The sequence below is a fragment of the Natator depressus genome, chromosome 26 (genome assembly GCF_965152275.1).
Source record: "Natator depressus isolate rNatDep1 chromosome 26, rNatDep2.hap1, whole genome shotgun sequence".
Classification (NCBI taxonomy): domain Eukaryota; kingdom Metazoa; phylum Chordata; order Testudines; family Cheloniidae; genus Natator; species Natator depressus.
Window position 1 is genome coordinate 1,396,512 of NC_134259.1, and position 24,879 is coordinate 1,421,390.

Sequence of the window (24,879 nt, forward strand, 5' to 3'; positions counted from 1 at the left end):
AGACAGATGAGGACAATATAGTAAGATACCTCTAAATGTGGAATGAGACATAAATCTTTCTGCTACATTCATAAAGCAAAAATCTTTACTTAAAGGAAAATTGACCACCCCTTAATAAAATATTTAAATAGTACCATGAGTTCAATTATATATATAACCGCCTGATGACAAAATAAGGAACAGAGTCAAAATCAGAAAAATAATACAAGGGAATAGGTGTCATCTAAACAAAGGTCTGGGATCCATGAACTCCTGAGTTAAGTCATGTAACCTTTCAGTTCCCAAACACAAGGATAATATAGGGTTGTGCACATAGCAAGCTAATGAAAATAAGCTAGGGTGTGAATTTAAAGTGTAATAGCTATTCCACACTAGCTCCCCCTGTGGACATTTCTTATTCTGCACTAAAAGTGCCTTTGTGCAGTTTTACTCTTGGTGGAATTCTGCGCCACTGCACATGCGCAGAATTTATGTCCCGTACAGATTTCTTTGTTTCCCCACAGAAAAATTACTTTCTGACAGGGAGGCAAAGGGAAGCCACAAGAGCAGTCATATGACCCTTTCCAGCAGTATGCTTCGGGTACCCAGGGCAGCCGGCAGAGAGATAGATCGCTGTGGGGCTGGGAACGGGACTAGTAAAGACCCAGCTGGTGCCTCCTACCCTGCACTGGGCTCAGCTGCTTGTCCCAGCTGGGCTGGGGAGGACTGGACTTCCTCTTCCCCTATACGGCATCTGGGGCTGTGTCAGACCCACCCCCAGATTTCTCCCCCACTGCAGGAGCTTCCTGCACCCACTGCTCCTAAGCTGCAGCGGGAGGGATCATTGTACAGGGAGCTGCTCCCACATCTGCCCCCACCTCATACTCAGACCCTCCTGCTGAGCCTCAAACACACACACCCAGAACCCCCACGACAAGCCCCACTCCCCCTGCACCTGGACCATCCCAAAGAGCCACTCGCACCCAGATCCCCACCCTACCAAGTCCCAACCAGCTGCACCTGGATCCTCACCCCATTGAGCCCTACTCCCCCAGCATCTGGACCTCCCCCACTGAGCTCCCCACACCCTGACCCCCCTGCCGAGCTCTGTCCCCCCCCCCCCCAACAGACCTACCCATTGAGCCCCAACCACCTTCACCTGGACCACCCTGCAGAGTCCCATTACTGTTGCACCCAGAACCCCTCCACAAGCCCCTGAGAATCCAGATCCCCCCAACACCTGCATCCCCCACTGAGCCACCCACACCCAGATTGCCCCACACAGAACCCTCTCAACCCACACCTGGATCCCCCCACACTAAGCCCCTCCACACTTGGATCCTGCCTTGCTGATTCTGCCTGCCCACTCCTGGTGCACCTGGCACAGAAGGGCAGGGCCTTGGGTGTTTCTGGGGCAGGCCCGGTCTTTGCGCTGTGTCAGGGTTGGGTGCAGCCTCACCGTTAAGTCCATGTCCTGAGGAGGGGAGCTGCACACTGATCTCCCACCAGCACAAGTGGCCTGTGCTCCCCAATGCCATGCTGGAGCCTCCACATTTATTTGACAAATACAATTTGCAGAATTTTAAAATACTGTGTGCAGAATTATTAATTTTTTGATGCAGAATGCCATCAGGAGTAGCAGTTGAGCTTAGTCCACTTTAAGTGGACATCTTAGTTTATTCTGCATTAACTTCATGTGTAGATAACCCCTAATATTTGCCTTCCTCCTAAGCATGTTGTGAAAATTAATTAGCTGTTTATCAGAATGTTTTCAATAGTAACGGTGTCCTATAAATCTTTGTTCATCATCTATGAACATATCCTCCAACCTGGCATAAAGGAAAGTTACTTACGATGCTCCAGAGTTCATAATACAGTTTTCTGCTCCACATTGACAAACTCTTTCATCATCATGGTTCATTCCCAGGTTATGACCCAGCTCGTGAGCAACAATTGATGCAAACATCTGCACACTGATTTGCCCAAACTACACAAGACCAAAACAAAAAGAGTGAATTACCGTCGTGTCTGTACTAGGATGAAGCCCATTTTCCCCCAGCTCCTTCAGAAACTTAGTACCAGGCTTAGTCACTGCATTAACGTGATCTTCAGAGTCGGGTACCTAGACGGTTTATGCTTTCTAACTTGTACAAGTACATAGCTGACCGTAAATTGGTAACAGAATATAGAGCCTTGTGTCTCTAGCTTAATGGTTCTCCAGCTCTGGTCCAGGATCCCTGGTGGCCTGTGGAGCACCTACTTGTCTGTCATGCGGTGTTCTCTCTTCTCTGTTTCTAGCTGCTACACAGCATTACAGAAGCTAAACTATGTCGAATAACTTACTATTACTTTTCCATATACACCAGTCCCAGAGATGTCATGTGATCATGGATGGGCAGAGTCATCTTCACTCTATTAGATCTGATGCATATTATGGGAACGTTTGAGAATCTCTGCTCCAAGTCAACAGTTTGAAAGGCAACTCTGGCTAATTTAGTTGCCTACTGAAAAAAATTGGGAGATCCCAGTTCAATTTCCACTGGGCAGCTATCCACATTACAAAAACCTCAAGGGTGTCACTTAGTGTCAATTGTGATTGTTAGTAGAGAAGCTACCTGAATGTAGAGCTCACAGAGACTAAGTGCATGAGCAACAACAGAGGAACTGAACACTACTGCAGCTACAAGGCTGTTCTATAAATCCAGGAGTGACATCAGTTAGACTAAAAACACATGTGGTATCCATCTGCCACCACGTCTGCACTATGGCACAGCTAAAGTTCCAGAACACCGGGCATTGCTGTTTACACCAGTGGCATCACACCTGCCCATGCAGAATTAGACAGATCATCAGCCACTGCACAACTAGTCCCGGAACTAAACCACTGCCTTTTCTTCACCCCCAGACCAATGCACACCTCCTTTCATAACCATGCAAGCAGCAATTTGAGTATCTCTGGTGCAAGTTTTCTGTAACTATTCCAAGGAAGTGAGATTGCACAGTGATGATTTTGGTGCTGGCAAACGGTCTAAATGAGGAGTTCTGTTAATTGACTCCTTATTGAAATCTGCTCCTGCTGCTGCTTGTGGAGTGGCTGAAAAGCCCCATCTGCATATCGCTTTAGTTTCTCACAGTCACAGTGCTGTGAATCTCTAATTTTCACAATTACTGAAGTGATACTGATAGTTACATTGCAGTTTCATGCAACAGGGTAGTTGCCTAGCTAAATCCTTGCCCTCTAATTTGGGAGTGCTCTTTGTGAATCCAAAGGTCATGCACAGACATGGGGATAGATTTCTACAGGAGCACTCTGCTGTATTAATTTAGATGGGATATATGGGTCCAAAGAGTGAAAGGTGTTAACACAAACCAGGCACTGTCCAACATGAAAACAGTATTAAACAAGGTTCAGAGTGTGGTACACAGAGACTTAAGCCTGCTTAGTACCATGGCAGAAGTCCTTTTAATTTTTTATTAAAGATTCAGAAAGGAAGGAAAAACAGTTAAAGCACTTGAAATGTGAAGTATTAAATAAGACATTCATTTTAACATCATTCCTTTTTCTTCTTCCTTTAAGCTGGGTAAAGTTTTTAGAAAGAGAAAAAAACCCTTGTGTGACAGTCTTTCAGATAGTATGAAAAATGGTAATAAGTAACTGTCGTTTTGGGGGGAAAAAAGAAATTAATTTAGATGGGCTGGAGCGGTCATTGCTGCTGCTGTTGTTAAAGTCCAGTCCCATTTCCTAGAAGGAAAAACAATACATAACAAAGGGAGAGAAAAGAACAGCAAAGATAGAAAATGCAGTTTCTGTCTTTGGTGTCGTCTTTCACTTGCAACTTCACAGCTGGAAAAACACAGGTCCAGCGCACAATTTTATTAGCCACTCTTGAGACCTGGCAATTTTGTACCAGCACTGGGTTGTTTACAGCACTGCTTTTAGCTGCTTCTTTCTGGTTACTGGCTTACAGCAGTATTGCAAAATATAGTTTTGGCAACCTAAGCCAGACTTATTAAACAAAAGAGGAAAGAGACAGAAAAGAGAAGGCAGAAGGTGGGGAAGGAAAAGAACACACACGGGGAGGGGTCAATGACAAACTTTCACATCCCAGGTGGTGTTGGGGATTCAGCCAGAGCTGATGGAGGTGGCCAAGTCATCTGGCTACTTCTTTCTGGCCCAGGCTGGTCAGGACATCTTTCAGGATTGGGAAAAAGAAGGTCTGGGGCCCTAGGATACAGTTGAGTTGGCAGCCATGATGGCGAAGCTCGCTCCTTCCTCTTCTCTTTCAGTCAGCCAGCCCAGTGCTAGCCAGCTTTCCCTAGCAGCCTCTCACTCTCTCTCTCTCTTTTTTTTTTTTTTTTTAAGGCCCCCACCAATTAGGTCTAGTTTCCGACACACCAATTTTGGTGAATTGATTTCCGGTCTCATACTGTTCTTGTTTACCAGACATGATCTAACAATGTCCTTGAATTATACCGAAATACCATTTTTTTTTTTGGACTGATTCAGTCTGTCCCTTTTTTGCACCTTTTCCCCATCAGTATGTTAGTACAAGTTATTGTGACATTTTCTGAACTTTCACTTTTTACAGTTGAGCTCACAAGTAGGGTAAATGTGTAGATCCAATTATCACAACAACCCATAGCTCCCACTGACTTCAACCAGAGATATGGGTGTTCAGCGCCTCTCAGAAAGGAGCAAGGCCTTTGATACTCAATGCTGCCTGCAGAGGAAGGGCATTGACAGCTCCTAAGGTCTTAGAACATGACCTAATCTGGGACTCTGAGTTGCAATATGTATACAAAGGGGAGAGTTAAAGGAGGCAGAAAGCAGCAGCTAGTAAGAATTCTGTTGCTTCTAGAGGTTAATTCAGATCCTTAATATTGTCTCCTTTGATATTAAAGATACAGAGTTCACATTAAAGTTTTATTTAAAGCGGTATTAAAGATATCCTACCACATTAATCCCTCCTGCATGGCTTTTGGAGCATACTGTTCCAACATAGGCCATTCCTGCAGTTCCGCCAAACCCCTTCTTCCTAGAGCACATTAGAAAGAAAAAAATTAAAAAAGAGTCAAGATAACTGTGCTGGAGGCATGACAGCCTATAATACAATGACCAGCTGTGCCGCTGCTCAGTGCATCTTTCTGTGCCACATAAAAGCAGTCGTGATACTGCTTCTGCTTTTCAATTATCTGACAGGAAGTACAGTGCCACGAAAGCAGGGCGGATATTAACACCATGCTTTTATTTAGACGGTGGTTTGTTTTTTAAAACTGGGACCATATAATTTAGAGAGAGTCAATGCCCACTCCACCCCAAAATATAAATGTAAGTAATATACCAATCCTATTTTTTTCTTTAAGTTTCTATTGTAGTGGTTTCTTTGTTATTCTCCATTAACTTCCCTTTCCTCAGCTTCCCCTCTGAGTCTTTAAATTTTGTTTCTCCAATGTTCTTATAGAAAGTCTGAGTGTAATATTACAACATGTATGGTGTTTAACCTTGCATAACAGGCAAGAGTACAGCGAAGTCTAATATCAAACTTTATAATATCAAGCTTTTTTTGTGTGAAATAAATTTGCTGGAAGGAGCTACCTGCCAAACTGCCCTCTGACACATTGTAAGTTACCAAGCCTACATCATGTGATCTCAGTACAGTATGCTACAGATTATTTTAGTAACAAGAATGTCCCACATGTGGCTTCCAAATATTAAACAAACTCCAGCTTAAGAAAGTGATGCTAATAGTGCAATGATGCAAAAGTGCCAGTGACATGGAGAAACAAGCTAATTCTACACAGTAAGGCTCAAACCATGTAACGAGCTTCTGGACATTGATTACAGAAACAGCTTGTGCTCCATTAAACCACAACATTCAACACTCTACAGCTGTGATAATTATGGACTTCAAGGGAAAAGCCCTAGATCTACAAGTCTATCCAATAAATGATGTGACAAAGGCTTATCTGTGAAGTCACCCACAGCTGTGAGCTTGGTAATAAGAGAAATTAAACAGCATCAAGTTTGGAACAATCCAAAAATTGTTCTAATTTTAGGAAAAAGAACAGGAGGACTAGTGGCACCTTAGAGACTAACCAATTTATTTGAGCATACAGCTCACTTCATCGAATGCTCATGAAAGCTTATGCTCAAATAAATTGGTTAGTCTCTAAGGTGCCACTAGTCCTCCTTTTCTTTTTGCGAATACAGACTAACACGGCTGCTACTCTGAAACCTCTAATTTTAGTGATATCCCCATTTGTCAGGAACAAGTTGGTGCTGAATGTTCTCACTGCTTCAGTAAACAGCACGTGCAGCAGATTGTTTCCGACTGCTCACAGTAAAGCCGTTATCATGGAATCTTCATTTAATGTAACCTTTATGTCTGTAGTTACATGTTAATACAAGTAAGCAAACTCTCCTGGCAAAGCCCTTTCCTAAAATTATTTCTGGATGGGGAAAAAGATTCCCAGCACTTACAGAACAAACTGGGCACTGTCATGTCGTCGACGCGTGACAAGATTCTTCTCTCGCCACTGTACAAAGTTCCCCAGCACATCGCCTGCACTTCCGTCTGTGCTAATCAAGTTTTCATACTTCCAAATCTCCAAGCCAACCAGCACGATGCGAATATTCAGCATAATGTACATCTGAAAAGGCAAAGAAAAGGGGAATGCAGAGCAAAGCTGAGGATGGCCAGATCTGAGCATGCCATAGGATAAATTGTTTTTTAATATTATATATAATCACAGTACCAAAATCTAATTTTTCAGTTTTCCGATGTAATATGAATGTCAGTTTTCCAAATCATATATGTCCTGCTAATAAATTTTAGTAGGCTAAAGGACTAGTGCCTATATACCACAGTGATAGGGTGCTACAGAAAAAACAAAGATAGACAAATAGAAAGGATCCTGAACACGAACCAATAGCGTCCCCAGCAAACCAAAGTCAAATTAAAACAGAACACAACAGATCCATAGTTCTTAAGGCCAGAAGAGACAACCGTGATCATCTAGTCTGACCTCACCTGGATAATACAGGCCATCACGCTTCCCTGAATTAATTCCTGCTTCAAAACCAATAGTTGTGGTTGAACTCAAGAATATCTTTTATAAAAACAAACAATCTTGATTTCAAGATTTCCAGTTATGGAGAATCCACCTCAATCCTTGGTAAATAAATACTACCACCACCTTACAGCTCCCTCTAGCTCCATGGTGAGATGTTGTCGGTTCAACGGTGTCATAAACAATACAGCTAAGGGTAACATAAAATCCCTCCTTTACCTGTAAGGGGTTAAGAAGCTCAAATAAGCTGGTTGGCACCTGACCAAAAGGACCAATAAGGGAAGAAGATACTTTCAAATCTGGGGGGGGCGGGGGAGGGGGTTGTTTGTGCTCTCTCGGGACAGAGAGAGGGACCAGGCAGGAAAAAAACATCTCCTAAACCCGTACCTGAAATAAGCATCTAAGATTACAAAATTTGTAAGTAAAGGCAAGGAAATGCGTTAGATTATCTTTTGTTTTAGCCTGTGAATTTTCCCTATGCTAAGAGGGAGGTTTATTCCTGTTTTAGTAACTTTGAAGTTGAGCCTAGAGGGGAAATCTTTTTATTACCCTGTAAAATTACCTTCCATCCTGATTTTACAGAGATGCTTCTTTTACTTTTTTCTTTATAATAAAGTTCTTCTTTTAAGAACCTGGTTGATTTTAGTGTCCTAAAAATAAAGGGTCTGGTATGTACTTTTATTAAAGGCAATTGGTTGGTATATTATTCTCAAGCCTCCCCAGGAAAGGGAGTGAAGGGGGTTGGGGGGATATTTTGGGGAAATCGGAACGCCAAGTGGTCCTTTTCCTGAATCTTTGTCTAAATCACTTGGTGGTGGCAGCAATACCGTCCAAAGACAAGGAAAGGATTTGTGCCTTGTGGAAGTTTTTAACCTAAGCTGTCAGAAATGAGCTTAGGGGGTCTTTCATGCAGGTCCCCACATCTGTACCCCAGAGTTCAAAGTGGGGGGGGGGAACCCTGACAAACGGTAACTCCAAGGGGGAGTGCTTCCCACTGAATCATCAACATCACTTCCAATAGGACACTGGATTTCCCTTGTTCATCCACTTACTAACCAGGTCCTGACCCTGCTTAGCAGGATTCTGGCAAGATAACAGACCAAGGTGGTCAGTTTATAAAATTAAATACTTAAGTTGCAAGGCTACAACATTCAATAATATTGTCAATTTAGACACAGTATAGCTTTAACTTACACTATCCAGGTAATTTGCTAGATGCACCATCTCTTCTCTCACAGCAGTTTCACTCCTACCCAACAGCTCATACTGCAATATAAAGAGATTTATTAATGGAAATAAGACGTGATTGACATGATTATAAGACACAAGAGGAAGAACAACATATTTTAAGTATTATTGTCAGGCTCCAAGTTTCATGTTTGGAAGATAAAGCCTGGAACTGCTGTCAGAAAAAAAGCACTAGAAGAGGGCAAACTAGTAGGCAGCACATTTACAGATGGAGTCAGATCATCATCTGTTCAAGAGAGGCAGAACAGAAAGGGAAATATTCTCCTTTGACCATTAGAATCCATGACTGTAAAGCTCTGACCCTCTGAAGTTTTACTGTATATCCTATTTTGCAATGGTAGTAACATTGTATATATTTGAATTGTCTAGGTTATGTCTGGTATTGTCCCTTAATAAATCCATTTGTAATAATGAGGGCTGAAAGAATGTTTTAGTACAAAAAGGTACATTATTACTCTGCCTTAAAATGTTTTATAATTATTTGGGGTGTGGGTGTTTAAGTTACTTCTGAGCCCTCCACCATAAGCAAAGAACTAAGGAAAAACCAATATATAATCCTACCCTTTCTTTGTCCACAACTATGAACAGCTCCACATATCTTGTCTGGGGCAGTATAGCTCTCTTCCTCTGCAAACAGGAAGAAAAAACACACATTTTCTTTGTAGTCAACAAGTTCATCTGTATAAACAAAGTGAGCTCATCCTAATCCATGCTCATATTTCACACGCAGTAAAACAAGTGCTTTACGAATGTAATCATAGAATCATAGAAGATTAGGGTTGGAAGAGACCTCAGAAGGTCAACTAGTCCCACCTGCTGCTCAAAGCAGGACCAACCCCTACTAAATCATCCCAGCCAGGGCTTTGTCAAGCCAGGCCTTAAAAACCTCGAAGGATGGAGATTCCACCACCTTCCTAAGTAACCCATTCCAGTGCTTCACCACCCTTCTAGTGAAATAGTTTTTCCTAATATCCAACCTAGACCTCCCCCACTGCAACTTGAGACCATTGCTCCTTGTTCTGTCATCTGCTACCACTGAGAACAGCCGAGCTCCATCCTCTTTGGAACCCCCCTTCAGGTAGTTGAAGGCTGTTATCAAATCCCCCCTCATGCTTCTCTTCTGAAGACTAAATAATCCCAGTTCCCTCAGCCTCTTCTCATAAGTCATGTGCCCCAGCCCCCTAATCATTTTCGTTGCCCTCTGCTGGACTCTCTCCAATTTGTCCACATCCTTTCTGTACGGGAGGGCCCAAAACTGGGTGCAATACTCTGGATGTGGCCTCAAATCTCTTCCCTTGATCTGCTGGCAATGCTCCTATTAATCCAGTCCAATATGCCGTTAGCCTTCTTATCAACAAGGGCACACTGTTGACTCATATGCAGCTTCTCATCCACTGTAATCTCCATGTCCTTTTCTGCAGAACTGCTGCTTAGCCAGTCGGTCCCCAGCCTATAGCAAAGCATGGGATTCTTCCGTCCTAAGTGCAGAACTCTGCACTTGTCCTTGTTGAACCTCATCAGATTTCTTTTGGCCCAATCCAATTTGTCTAGGTCACTCTGGACCCTATCCCTACCCTCCAGCGTATCTACCTCTCCCCGAAGCTTAGCATCATCCGCAAACTTGCGGAGGGTGTAATCCATCCCATCATCTAGATCATTAATGAAAATGTTGGCCCCAGGACCAACCCCAGGGCACTCCAATTGATACCAGCTGCCAACTAACATCAAGCCATTGATCGCTACCCGTTGAGCCAGCTGATCTAGCCAGCTTTCTATCCACCTTATAGTCCATTCATCCAATCCATACTTTTTTAAGTTGCTGGCAAGAATACTGTGGGAGACCGTATCAAAAGCTTCGCTAAAGTCAAGATACATCATGTCCACCGCTTTCCCCATATCCACAGAGCCAGTTATCTCATCATAGAAGGCAATCAGGTTGGTCAGGCATGACTTGCCCTGGGTGAATCCATGCTGACTGTTCCTGATCACCTTCTTCTCCAAGTGCTTCAAAATGGATTCCTTGAGGACCTGCCCCATGATTTTTCCAGGGACTGAGGCTGTAGTTCCCCAGATTCTCCTCCTTCCCTTTTTTAAAGATGAGCACTATATTTGCCTTTTTCCAATCGTCCGGGACCTCCCCCGATCGCCACGAGTTTTCAAAGATAATGGCCAATGGCTCCGCAATCACATCAGCCTACTCCCTCAGCATCCTCGGATGCATGCATCCAGCCTGATGGACTTGTGCATGTCCATCTTTTCTAAATAGTCCTTAACCTGTTCTTTCACCACTGAGGGCTGCTCACCCCTCCCCATACTGTGCTGCCCAGTACAGCAGTCTGGGATCTGAACTTGGCAGATGTGTTCACTAGGTTGCCTCTCCCATTCAGTAAGAGTCCCACACTTTCCCTGACCACCTTCTTGTTGCTAACATACCTGTAGAAACCCTTGTTACCTTTCACATCCCTTGTTAGCTGCAACTCCAATTGTGCTTTGGCCTTCCTGATTACACCCCTGCATGCTCAAGCAATATTTTTATACTCCTCCTAGTCATCTGTCCAAGTTTCCACTTCTTGTAAGCTTCCCTTCTGTGTTTAAGCTCACCGAAGATTTCTTTGTTAAGCCAAGCTGGTCGCCTGCCATGTTTGCTATTCTTTCTGCACATCCAAAACACACCCAAAAGACAAAGCCAACTAAAAAAACCTCATGCAAAGTAATAATTGTTCTGCACATGTTTTTGACTAAAGACTGGCCACATAACCAGTAAGTCCTGCGAAATTTTGAAAGTAAGGGATTTTTTTTTATTCCCATTCATGTTTTTTTAGAAAGGCAACACATATTTCTCTGCAGATTAAGCAGGGAAAATGGCAGTAGCTGTGATAAATAGTAACTGTTAGTAGCTGCTAACAAATGCTGTAAAGAGAACAAACATACATGTTTTTCACATGCCTCACACATTTTATCGCTCCCATCTTTTTAGTCAAATTTAAACTAAGTGAAACAAGAAACCCCGAACAAACTTTGTTACACCATTCTCATAACCATCAAAGTTACAGTCCCAGTTTCAGCAAGGCCAATGCCATTCTGGCTTCTGATACAGAACTCTGCTGATGAGCCTCAATCCGGACAGCCGCATTCCTGCGCTCATCATCCCCCATCATGCAGCTCTGTCAACAAACCTCAATCTCTCCTACAGCAACCTTGCTACTTCTTTTGTATGAATACAACCTGGAGGAAACTGTAACCATTTTGTTCAGATATGATAGACCTATGGAGTTCTTACAGCAGGTAGAAAAATGCCTGTCAGAATCCTTAACTGTGGTCAGCTCTGAGAGAAACCTGATACACCATTTCCGTCTTATTAGTTGAACAGTCATAAAAGCAATTCCAAATTGCAGTGTAGAGAGGACACTAGAATACTCACTCGCAGCAACTGAGTGATGCTGGGAGGGTGCTCATCCTCTGTGTGTTCTCTTTCAGGGTCTGTGTTGTTAACTCCACACATCATGGGCTCCTTCTTCACATTCTCCATTCGATATATAATGTGTTTGAGGCCAGAGGAGGACTCCATCGGCTCAATTCCATATGTGACATTTTCCACTTGCAGCAGTCCCCTAACAATCGAATGAATACACATTACCGCCAAGCAACTACTAGACTAAATCCAGAGGCTGCCGTTATCCAGACATTTGGGAAGGATGGAGGAGGGAACAACAAACATATTACAGAAAGAAATGTAGAATAAAGCTTGGCCCCACTCCTGCAGACAGTTGTGCACTGTGCTTAACTTTAAGCATACAAGCAGCCTCATGACTTCAGTGGAACAACCCACGTGTGTCATATTAAGCATATTCATAAGAGTTTGCAGTATCGGGGCCTTAATCACAGACTCTGAAAACAGAAATGTTTCAGTTCAGTTAATGTTGCCAAAGCAGTAAAGAGCAGTGATGTGAATGTCAATAATAGACAAATCAAGAAAAAACTAAGGGTGCTGAAATTACCTCAAGTCAAAGATTTTTTCAAATTAAAGTTGATCATAAAACACTTTAAGCATCAAGTCTCAGTAAAATTGCTAATCAAGATTTTATTTAAAAACTCCCTAACACTAAATAATTGCATACAATACAAAAATGATCATTTAAATTAACTTTCTATACAAGGTTGTAAAAATACTAAGAACAGATGCAACAATTTCTGTTGGATTTACTGATGGCTGAACAGTGAAGTCAGTTGTTTTGGAGGGGTGGGGAGAAATTCTGGATTGGAATTTTTGAGGACAAACGGTTATAGTCCCACCAATCAAATAATGTTAGTTTTGTATCAACAAAAGACTGCAAAAACATGATGGTATTAATTAAACACAATACTCTCATGCAGCCCAGCATCAACAGAAACACAAAATACAAAAATACAAAATACAAAAAGAAAAGGAGTACTTGTGGCACCTTAGAGACTAACCAATTTATTTGCGCGTGAGCTACAGCTCACTTCATCGGACTAACACGGCTGTTACTCTGGAAGATGAAATACAGTTTGGCTCAAAACTAATTAAGTCAGAGGGAGAATAATATTCTGTTTCAGAGAACCGAATTATAACAATGCATAGTTGTGATAACTACATACACAAGACGTGTTCTGTTACCTGAGTCCAAAGCAAGTGCTGACAGTTACGATGGAATCTGGTATCCCCTCCACATATCCCTGATAATGGCAGTGATCCTAAGGGAAAAAATAAAGAAATGAATTATGTATTATTTCTATACATACACAATGCAACTGACTACAACTGCTGCTGCTATTGTTCACCTTGCTGCACTAATGGTAGGAAGAGATCTCCTTCCCTAGCCTGAAGAAATGCGTGCATGGGATGGTACCATATATGTGTTTATCCTCCACATAGGTAAACATGGGGAGTTATTAATCTAAATACCAGGCGCTCTAGGACTCTTGTATTATTATTAAACACAATGAAAGCCAGCCTCCTTGTACCATAACTGCATGTCCATTTCTCAGCCCAACAGGACCAGCAATTCAGCACTACTGAATTGTCTAAGGGTACATGTACACTTAAAACACTACAGCAGTGTAGCTACACCACTGTAGCACTTCAGTGTAGACACCACGTACAATTCTCCTGTCAGTGTAGGCAGGGCTTAAATTCAGCTGGAGCCGTATGGAGCAGAGCTCCGGTAAATATTTTCAACCCCCCTGGAGTTTTCATGGCACGGGGAGGGCTCTGGGAAATACTCTATGAGAATTTAAGCCCTGGGTGTAGGTAATCTACCTCCCCAAGAGGCAGCAGCAGCTAGGTTGACAGAAGATTCTTCCATCGACCTAGCGCAATCTCCACAGGGACTTTGGTCAGCTTAAATACGCCACTCAGGCATGTGGATTTTTCACACCCCTGAGCAACATAGTTATGGCAATCTAATTTTCTAGTGCAGACCAGGCTAAATCCCACCCCATTCGCTCGCTTACCTGAACAGTAGCAAATATATTCTTAGGCCTGGCGGCCTCCACTAGAAAATTACATCAGCATAACTACATCACTATGGGGTGCAAAAAATCCATCCTCTAAGCGGAGTAGTTAAGCCAACCTAAGTCCCTGTGTAGACAGCGCTAGGTTGACGGAAGAATTCTTCTGTCAAACTAGATACCACATCTCAAAGAAGTGGATTAGCTACACTGATGGGAGAATCCTACCTGTCAGTGTAAGTAGTGTCTACACCAGTGGTTTTCCATCTATGTCCCCTAGACTCCTTGGGGTCTGCAGACGAGGTCTAACATCTCCAAAGGGGCCTGCATCTCCATTTGAAATTTTTTAGGAGTGTGCAAATGAAAAAAGATTGAAAACCACTGGTCTACACTGAAACACTACAGAGGCACAACCATAGTGGCACAGCTGTGCTGCTGTAGAGTTTTAAGATTTTACAGGTATGTCTACACTGAAGTCTACTCTGTTGAATGTCTGTTCTAGTATTAATCAACCAGGCTCAGAAACACCATCTGTGAACAGTCTCTGGACTTGAAGCCGAGTTGTCCAACTTCAACGTTGTTTGTTCTCCCCTTCCCACCCCCCCCACCCCAATAAATATTTGAAGCTCAGCCCAGTTGCTGTGAGCCAGTGAGCAGGGCTTAAATTCTCCCCGAGTATTTCCTGGAGCCCCAGGGCACCGAGACTCCTGCAGGTTTGAAAATATTTACTGGAGCTCCGCTCTGGTCAGCTCCAGCTGAATTTAAGCCCTGCCAGTGAGCCATTCAGCCTTCCAGGAATGAATTTTGCATGATACACCCTTTGGCTTGTGTATAGCCTCTCTCTGGCTAGAGCGAGGTAAACATCTGCTATTATTGCCAATGGATAGACACTTTGTGCTGCCTAAACACGCCTCAACCAGCCCTGACGAGGCACTGTCAGGAAAACAGAACAATGCCAGATGAAAGCCATTATCCACTCAAGCTTGACTTCCAAAGAGATCCCAGGAGAAGACACAAAACGATCCATTCTAATGCAGCAATTCCATCCCCTGGGAGCGAAACATGTAGTTTCACAGCCCACTAAATACACAAGATTTACATCACACCCCCATCACAAAAACCCATACAGAAGCATGTCCAACATGCTCTGTACTCTACCTGGCCCGGTTTTGTAAATTATCCTCGGGGGCAAGTGCAAGGCAAATGCATTTCATTCTGTGCCACACAGAATGTTCACTGCATTGCAGCTGTAGCTCTGTTCTCTAGCAGACATATTTTGGAGATCACTGTAGTTGTCAGGCAGCTGAAATCATTTGTTCTTTGGCCTGGTGCCTTACAAAGTTCTTAAAGCATGTAATAATCCCCCAGAGCAACAGGGCTTGTCATAGCCTCTGGCTGAACTAAAGCCTCACTATAAGCACAAACTGTGTTCCTCCTCAGATTCAAGTACCTGCCTTTTCCATAGAAAGGAAAAGGGGGAAAAACGAAAGCTCATGCTCAAATAAATTGGTTAGTCTCTAAGGTGCCACAAGTCCTCCTTTTCTTTTTCCTAAACACTCAGCTGCTCCATTTCCAGGCAAGAGATACTGTGCATCACACCAGACACACAAACAACAGGGCAGACTTATTTTAAACAATGGGAGGGTGGAGAAAGTAAAATGTGCATATATTTGTTATGACATGAGGCACCATTTGTGTTTGTTCCATGAAACCAGTTAATCATTCTTTGAAAATGTAATGTCTAATGGCCATGTGGTGAAGCAAAGAGGGTGGAAGCTGTCGCAGCAGCAGCTTGCCCATATGGGGAGAAGAGTTGTGCACACTTTTTCTAGTTAAGCAGTTCTGATTATAATCCAGGGACCACTAGTGCTATAGGATCCCAAACATTTAATGATCCAAGCAGTTGGGGAAGGAGTATGGCTAAGAGGGAGACAGTCCATGGAAGTCATTATATTCTATATCTGGTTTTATACTGCGTCAAAGTGCCATAAAGAGTTGTATCTGAGAGTCACTAAAGTGAACCCCCAACAGGGTGTTTTGCCCCCCTTGATTGCTCTGACACCTGACAGACAGGACTAACGCCCTGCAAGGGGAGGTGGCATTCAGCGAACAATAGAAACATTACGTTGCTCTTGTATTTACAGTTTTGAAACACCAGTATAACCAGAATATAATCAGAAAAGACGCTCAGTGGCTAATCAAAACAACTATTTCCTTTTTTAATTAAAAAAATTAAGATTTAAAAAAAAAAAACCACACACAAACAGGAAAAATTCAGTTTTTTAAATAAAACATGAGCACCCACCCACCCGCCTACCCTCCCGCCCATCACAGAAAAGTGTGATTTTTCTACTGTTACGTGCCAGGGGCCAAATTCAAGGCATCTTCCCAGATGAGGAGTGAAATGTGCTGTGCATTTTGCAGATTAGAACCTACTCCTTTAGAAGACGCTCCAGTCAGTTTCGTAATACATTACTCTTTAGAAATGCAGCTGTATGAAGTTCTAATCGCCCTGCTTCAACAAGGACACAAAAGAAATAAAACCCACCTGCACGTCCGGATTTTCAGACTGCAACTTCCCTTCCTCACTGTAGGTATACACTGTGAAATCTTTGGGCAAAAATTCTCTGAAAAAAGGAGGGGAGGGGAGAAATACAAAAATGTTGATGCAACAAGAAAACAAAGATCCTCAACAATAGTGGCAGTATTGAAAAATCTGTATTGAAATAAGGAAACTGATATTAAAAAAAACCAAACCCATGAACCATTGAGGAATTATGCAGTTACTAGGACCTATTCCTCTATGTAACTATACTATGGCAAAACTCAAGGTACTGAAATAGGATATTTAATGCAAGAATCTATCACCTCCTCAGGGATGAAACACAAAAAGACAAGAGAAAACATCAAAACAGAGCTAAATGCTCGCTAGCTAGAAGGCAGGGAATAGAAAAGTGCAGCAGTCAGAGGCCAACTGGCTGCAGCTGGCTTCTCTATCTCCAGTTTTGGAGGAAAGCATATTGGGAAATATTTTTTTAAAGGGTGACCCAGTACTGAATTCAGAGATGGCCAAGCAGCCAGAAAGCAGAGAAGTCAAATTCCCATGCTTCTGAGGACCAGGGATCTGATGAATGACAGCCTGAGACACCACAGCCTAGTGAGTTTGACCACATTGTCTCTTTTGTTTATTATTACAACATGTTGATTATGAGGAAGATCAACTTTAAAAAAAACACTTTTGACTGATTTTAACCTATTGTTATTACTAGTAACCCTTAAAAATCACTGTACAAGGACTAGAGAAAAAAATCTCTATGTTCAGCGTGTGTTTACTCTGAACATTATAGCATTGTGTGTATAGCCAGTTTCCTCATTTGTGTGGATCTTTAGCACAGCAACTAGGGAGAGAATTTAAAAATAAAACTGTAGAAGTCACAAGCCAGCAGCTAAAAAAGGTAGGTGTTTTGTTTGTTTCTTTGAAGTGAGATCATGTCCTTTTAATCCCTGCCCAGATCCCTTTTGGGCAAGTCACTTCCTGTACTTGAGACTGATCATCAAAGCAGCTCAGAAAAATGTTTAGTTGGTACCCTACTGTGGGGAGATGGGAGGGAGGGAGAGTTAGTCCACTTTCAACTGTTTTCCTTTACAGGTTTAACAGAGCCAATGTGCAAACACACTTCTGACACACCACCTCCAGGACTGAAAACAGCATGTTACCTGGAAACAGCATCCAGAACTGGAAACAGCATGTATAAATCTAATGCAGTTGATAGGAAGTGAATAATCCCAGGGCAGAGTTACCAGAAGTCAGAGGGAAAGACGAGTGACTTACTTGTTTTTTTCTAGGTGAATTATGTGTTTCCTTCCCTCTACGCGAATGACATATGACACCTTGTCCTGAACACAAAAAAGAGAACACTTACACATTGTACTAACAAAAACACTCTCTCAGCCATCATCCAAAACCCTGGGGTAAACAGCACCCACATGCCCAGTTACTCTAAATGTGCCACTAATGTCACCGCCATCAGCCCTGCCATTAAGACCCTATATTCAGCTGCTATAACTCAGCCGTGAGGTCATCACTATGCGCGTTCATTCTTAGTTCAGATACATTTAGTTCCCAAACACCCGTGAGGCAAATTACTGCCTGCCTTGGCCATTTCTACACCCACAAAACCCAAGGGACTGAGCTAATAAAGAAATTCCCATTCTTTTTCATTTTGCTGATTTCAGACTGCAGGCATAAACAAAATACAGGTGATCCTATTATGTCACATGACACTCCAGACACAAATCCCAGCGTGGTTCTAACTCACTCATTTCAAAATTAGCTTTCTGCGTTTAATTATTCCACCAATAGCATGATCCTAAGTCTCCTGGAAAGAAGCTTAGTGCTTTTCATATAATCTCCTCAGCTGGGAAAGGACAATGTGGTTTTTATTACTGCATCCTTCAGCATGTATGTTCTGGTCATTCATGGCCTATTCTCTCCACTGCCTGGTACTATCCCAGTAGGTTTGGATTTGTTTATTTAAAGTGACAGTTCAAATTCACTTGTGACTACATTAATTATCACAACATGAGCAAGCACTGGCTTTCCACCGCAGTCAGCTGCAAGTCATCTGTGATACAGCATCATGCCGTGGTCACAGAAATCCTGTTAATCCTGACAAAGTGACAGTCAGTTTAAGCTTCAAGTGCCTTAAAAGTGCACAGACTCTGTCCTACTCTGGGCAAGTTACATGGCTTGATGGGTCTACAACGCACTAACCACCATCATCTGAAAGCCAGCACAACGTCTTCCATATGTTGTGGGAGGCTGGATACTTGCAATCATTTGCAGTTACATTGTTCAGGGGATGGACTAACTGATTTTAGAGCCAACTTTAGACGAAGCTGATTCAGAAGCAGAGAATGATTTTAAACACTTCCATGTACCTGTACTGAGGAGGAATTGGAGGCCGCTCGCTGCTCTCTTGTTAACCTCTGTGGATGTATAATTTCATAGGAAGACAAATGAGAGGTCTGCTGGAAACCTAGAAAAGAAAAAGCAAATGCCACCACATTCATGTCACTAAGGAAATAAAACAGACAGACCATGCTCACGGAACAAAACAACTTCTCTTTGAAAGAATGGTCCACGGGTTAAGGTGCAAGTTTGGGATTTGAGAGACCCAGATTCAATTCCCTACTCTGCCACAGACTCCCAGAGTGACCTAATACAAGTCACTTAGCCTCTCTGTGCCTCAGTTATCTATTGGTAGAATTAGGACAATAGCACTGCCCTACCTCTCCTGGGTGTTATGACGATAGACACATTGTTAGGTGTTCAGATACTACAGTAATGGGAGCCATATAAGTACGGTAATAAATGAAGTGGGGGGTAGCTCCCTTTTATGAACACCCAGCCAGCCAGTTAGCTGTAAAATCCCTCTTGATGTCTGTTCTCTGCTTGCTTTACCTGTAAAAGGTTAACAAACCCACAGGTAAAAGAAAAGGAGTGGGCACCTGACCAAAAGAGCCAATGGGAAGGCTAGAATTTTTTAAAATGGGGAAAGAAACTTGTCATGTTAAAAGAACAGGAGTACTTGTGGCACCTTAGAGACTAACAAATTTATCTGAGCATAAGCTTTCGTGAGCTACAGCTCACTTCATCGGATGCATGCAGTGGAAAATACAGTGGGGAGATTTTATATACACAGAGAACATGAAACAATGGGCGTTACCATGCACACTGTAACAAGAGTGATCAAGTAAGGTGAGCTATTACCAGCAGGAGAGCGGATGGGGGGGCGGGGGGAGGAGGAGAACCTTTTATAGTGATAATCAAGGTGCGCCATTTCCAGCAGTTGACAAGAACGTCTGGAGAACAGCGGGGGGGGACATGGGGAAATAGGTTTCAGAGTAGCAGCCGTGTTAGTCTGTATCCACAAAAACAAAAGGAGTACTTGTGGCACCTTAGCAACTACCAAATTTATTTTAGCATAAGCTTTCGTGAGCTACAGCTCACTTCATCGGACGCTCAAAAAAATTTGTCTCTAAGGTGCCACAAGTACTCCTTTTCTTTTTTCATGGGGAAATAGTTTTACTTTGTGTAATGACCCATCCACTCCCAGTCTCTATTCAAGCCTAAGTTAATTGTATGCAGTTTGCAAATTAATTCCAATTCAGCAGTCTCTCCTTGGAGTCTGGTTTTGAAGTTTTTTTTGTTGAAGAATTGCCGCTTTTAGGTCTGTAATCGAGTGACCAGAGAGACTGAAGTGTTCTCCGACTGGTTTTTGAATGTTATCATTCTTGACATCTGATTTGTGTCCATTTAGTCTTTTACGTAGAGACTGTCCAGTTTGGCCAATGTACATGGCAGAGGGGCATTGCTGGCACATGATGGCATAGATCACATTGGTAGATGTGCAGGTGAACGAGCCCCTGATAGTGTGGCCGATGTGATTAGGCCCTATGATGGTGTCTCCTGAATAGATATGTGGACACAGTTGGCAACGGGCTTTGTTGCAAGGATAGGTTCCTGGGTTAGTGGTTTTGTTGTGTGGTGTGTGGTTGCTGGCGAGTATTTGCTTCACGTTGGGGGGCTGTCTGTAAGCAAGGACTGGCCTGTCTCCCAAGATCTGTGAGACTGATGGGTCGTCCTTCAGGATAGGTTGTAGATCCTTGATGATATGTTGGAGAGGTTTTAGTTGGGGGCTGAAGGTGACGGCTAGTGGCGTTCTGTTATTTTCTTTGTTGGGCCTGTCCTGTAGTAGGTGACTTCTGGCTCTGTCAATCTGTTTCTTCACTTCCGCAGGTGGGTACTGTAGTTGTAAGAATGCTTGATAGAGATCTTGTAGGTGTTTATCTCTGTCTGAGGGGTTGGAGCAAATGGGGTTGTATCGTAGAGCTTGGCTGTAGACAATGGATCGTGTGGTGTGGTCAGGGTGAAAGCTGGGAGGCATGTAGGTAGGAATAGCGGTCAGTAGGTTTCCGGTATAGGGTGGGGTTTATGTGACCATCGCTTATTAGCACCATAGCATCCAGGAAAGTGGATCTCTTGTGTGGACTGGTCCAGGCTGAGGTTGATGGTGGGATGGAAATTGTTGAAATCATGGTGGAATTCCTCAAGGGCTTCTTTTCCATGGGGCCAGATGATGAAGATGTCATCAATATAGCGCAAGTAGAGTAGGGGCATTAGGGGACGAGAGCTGAGCAAGCGTTGTTCTAAGTCAGCCATAAAAATGTTGGCATACTGTGGGGCCATGCGGGTACCCGTAGCAGTGCCGCTGATTTGAAGGTATACATTGTCTCCAAATGTGAAATAGTTATGGGTGAGGACAAAGTCACAAAGTTCAGCCACCAGGTTTGCCGTGACATTATCTGGGATACTGTTCCCGACGGCATGTAGTCCATCTTTGTGTGGAATGTTGGTGTTGAGGGCTTCTACATCCATAGTGGCTAGGATGGGGTTTTCAGGAAGATCACCGATGGATTGTAGTTTCCTCAGGAAGTCAGTGGTGTCTCGAAGATAGCTGGGAGTGCTGGTAGTGAAGGGCCTCAGGAGGGAGTCTACATAGCCAGACAATCCTGCTGTCAGGGTGCCAACTGCTGGAAATGGCCCACCTTGATTATCACTACAAAAGGTCCGTCCGTGTCCGTCCCCCCGCTCTCGGGCTGGTAATAGCTCACCTTACCTGATCACTCTCATTACAGTGTATATGGTAACACCCATTGTTTCATGTTCTCTGTGTATATACATCTCCCCACTGTATTTTCCACTGAATGCATCTGATGAAGTGAGCTGTAGCTCACAAAAGCTTATGCTCAAATAAATTGGTTAGTCTCTAAGGTGCCACAAGTCCTCCTTTTCTTTTTGCGGATACAGACTAACACGGCTGCTACTCTGAAACTTGTCATGTTAAGTATCCTCACACCTTTTTGTCAACTGTCTAAATGGGCCATCTTGATTATCACTAAAAAAGTTTTTTTCTCCTGTTGATAATAGCTCATCTTAATTAATTAGCCTCTTACAGTTGGTATGGCTAATTCCACCTTTTCATGTTCTCTGTATGTATATTTATATCTTCTTACGATATGTTCCATTCTATGCATCCGATGAAGTGGGCTGTAGCCCACGAAAGCTTATGCTCAAATAAATTTGTTAAGTCTCTGAGGTCTCTAAGGTGCCACAAGTCCTCCTTTTCTTTTTAAGGTGCCACAAGTACTCCTGTTCTTTTTGTCCTTTCTCTGTTGTTCTCTGGAGAAGCAGGGACAGCACAGCAATGCTATAAGCAGTAATGCTGTGTAAAGTTCGAACGAGGTATGAAAAATTATCTTCCATACCTAGAAGGAATCATTTGGATAGGGCACGTTTAGATAAATGCAATCAGGTTTATTTTGGCTTGTGGATCTCCTCTGTGCTAACCCCCAGATGCTTTTGTTTGCTTGTAACCTTTAAGCTGAACCCCCAAGAAAGCTATTTTGGGTTCTTAATTTTTGGGATTGCTCTTTTAAAATCTAGCAACAGTCTAAGTTCCAGATGTATTTTTTTTTCCTTTTTGTTTTAATAAAATTTATCTTTTTTAAGAAGGATTTGGATTTTTGTGTCCTAAGAGGTTTGTGCATATGCTGTTTGATTAGCTGGTGGCCACAGCTAATTTCCTTTGTTTTCTTTCACAGCTCTTCCCCTGAAGGGGCATGAAAGGGCTTGAGGGTTCCCCACAGGGAGGAATTCCCAAGTGTTCCTTCCCGGATCCAAGGACGGGTTTTTTTGCATTTGGATGGTGGCAGCGTTTACCAAGCCGAGGTCAGAGAGAAGCTGTAACCTTAGGAGTTTAATACAAGCCTGGAGTGGCAAGTATTAATTTTTAGAATCCTTGCCAGCCCCCACTTTCTGCACTTGGAGTGACAGAGTGGGTATTCAGCCTTGACAAGTACCTATGATAAATCTGGAACCAGATTGACTCTTATAACTGGCTTTTTATCTAAGACCCTTTATTTTTAAATTGATACAAAGGTATCAACAACTGACAGCATACTTAATATCAGATATGGTATCTTCTTCATACAAATATAGGATACTATCCAACCTTATGCATCAAAGAGGGACAAACTAGGAAGCTTATACTCAGCATTTAATGACCTGTCTAGAGGAAGAAAATAAATTCTGCCAACCAGCCTATTGTTCATGAAAGTATTGTACTACCAAGGCAGCAACATATCTTTAAAGAGATCAACCCCCTTCTGAAAAGGGTGCTTCTGACAAGTGCAGGGGAGCACAGGTCAGAACACCACCCACCCAGATAAAAACTTTCAGGCCACAAAATGACTTCCAAATACGCACTGCCACAAAATACAGTGATCACCTGAGAAGTGGACAGTAATAAACTAAGTTATCCAGACTGTCTCAAATAAGAAGCTCATTCAAGACTTGACAATCCGTGATAGTCTCTTAAAATACAAACAACACCTTACACCTTTCATCATGTTTCAAAGCACTATACAGAGGCATCAGTATCATTAGCCCCATTATGACATGTGGGGAAAATGAGGCACAAAGAGGGGTAGGAACTTGCCCAAGGTCACCCAGCAGACCAGTGGCAGAGCTGGGAATGGAACCCCCACAACTCCTGAATCCACGTCCAATGGTCTTTCCACTAGGCCACACTGCCTCCCTAGATTATACTAGAAAGGCTCCTAAAACCTACTTTTCTCCCTCCCCATGGTGTAGCAGCAGCAAACCCAGGCAACAAGTCCTACAAAATTCAGCAATACCAGTCAAAGCTTTTACATGTTAAAGGCTGTTAAAGCACAGTAAGTCACGAAAGGGCATTTTAAGGACTTACTGAATGCATGCAATATATAATGAAGACGTAGTCTCTTTCATGAGAGAGTCTAGCATAGAATATTGTTGTTACATACAGGATTTATACCAAAAAAAAAAAAAAAAAAAAAAAGGACTACTTGTGGCACCTTAGAAACTAATTTATTTGAGCATAAGCTTTCGTGAGCTACAGCTCACTTCATCGGATGCTGAAGTGAGCTGTAGCTCACGAAAGCTTATGTGCAAATAAATTGGTTAGTCTCTAAGATGCCACAAGTACTCCTTTTCTTTTTGCGAATACAGACTAACACGGCTGTTACTCTGAAACCTCCCCTTGGAAAGATGGTTATGGGAGCTACAAAGGGTTTTAAGTACAACAGATTTTACTGGCACATAACGGTGGAATCAATGAGCTCACCAGAAGGGCACAAGCTTTAAAACCTAAAATAAAGAGGGAGGGAAATACTTCTATTTCCTGTAACAATTTCCAAAACTACATTGCAATTCTTGTAGTTTATCATCAGTGAGGATCTTCCATAAGCTACAGTCCAACTGGAGCTCATACTAGCTGTTTGCCACAATGGGAGGAAAAGGAATAGAGCAGCTATTTACCAATACACAGCACTTATTTTAAAGCAGCAGCTTAGCTTTGAAGAACAACTCCACTTTCTACTACAGATGTATTTATTGCTTTGTACGTCACACTTTGGGTCATCACCATGACTTAAGCACTCTCCCACTGGAGGCCTGCTCCATCACTTGAGAGTAGGCTGGAATTTTCAAAAGGCATCTAACAGAGTTTGAAATTCAATGGGACTTGGGTCACCAACTCTTTAGGCTCCTTTAAAAATACCATCCCTCATCATCGTCAGTGCAAGCAAACTGCACTGAAATTTAAACATCTGGCGGCGCTCTTTGCTTGGCCACTTGCTGCAGGGATTTTGAAGAAGTTGGGTAAGACAGTCTCTCCAACAGAGATTTGCATTAAAATAAGCCAAAACATGTCAAGTTATTAAAGCACCATGCCAGTTTAACAGTGCCTCTCCATGCTAATACTGCACACGCATCCCAAAAAAACCTTTTATTCCAAGCACTGCTGTCCTGTGGTCCAGCTGATGGAGCTCAGCAGGTACGGTCCTTTAAGAGGACAGCAAATTTTTAACTCTGGAGTACCTTTCCAGTTCAAGTATTTGGCTCTGAACAAATAACAGTCAGTTTGGGAGGTCAGGGTCCATGTGTGTTATACACAGACTAGTAACATTTTGCATTGACAACTCTGCCTTGTGTCACCATGGCTA

The 24,879-nt window shown here is 42.8% G+C and overlaps 1 protein-coding gene across 2 annotated transcripts in view; it reads right to left on the bottom strand.

The window, feature by feature from the left end:
• ADAM9 (ADAM metallopeptidase domain 9) overlaps nucleotides 1-24,879 on the bottom strand; it is a 53,796-nt gene that overhangs the window by 14,000 nt on the left and 14,917 nt on the right. For both annotated transcript variants that reach the window (XM_074940264.1, XM_074940265.1), the window contains exons 2-11: nucleotides 18,712-18,809; nucleotides 17,603-17,667; nucleotides 16,319-16,397; nucleotides 12,938-13,014; nucleotides 11,720-11,909; nucleotides 8,860-8,925; nucleotides 8,245-8,316; nucleotides 6,461-6,630; nucleotides 4,934-5,015; nucleotides 1,833-1,966 (exon numbers count right to left, since the gene is read on the bottom strand). In XM_074940264.1, the coding sequence (XP_074796365.1) occupies nucleotides 1,833-1,966; nucleotides 4,934-5,015; nucleotides 6,461-6,630; nucleotides 8,245-8,316; nucleotides 8,860-8,925; nucleotides 11,720-11,909; nucleotides 12,938-13,014; nucleotides 16,319-16,397; nucleotides 17,603-17,667; nucleotides 18,712-18,809 (1,033 nt within the window). The remainder of the gene's footprint in view (nucleotides 1-1,832; nucleotides 1,967-4,933; nucleotides 5,016-6,460; nucleotides 6,631-8,244; nucleotides 8,317-8,859; nucleotides 8,926-11,719; nucleotides 11,910-12,937; nucleotides 13,015-16,318; nucleotides 16,398-17,602; nucleotides 17,668-18,711; nucleotides 18,810-24,879) is intronic.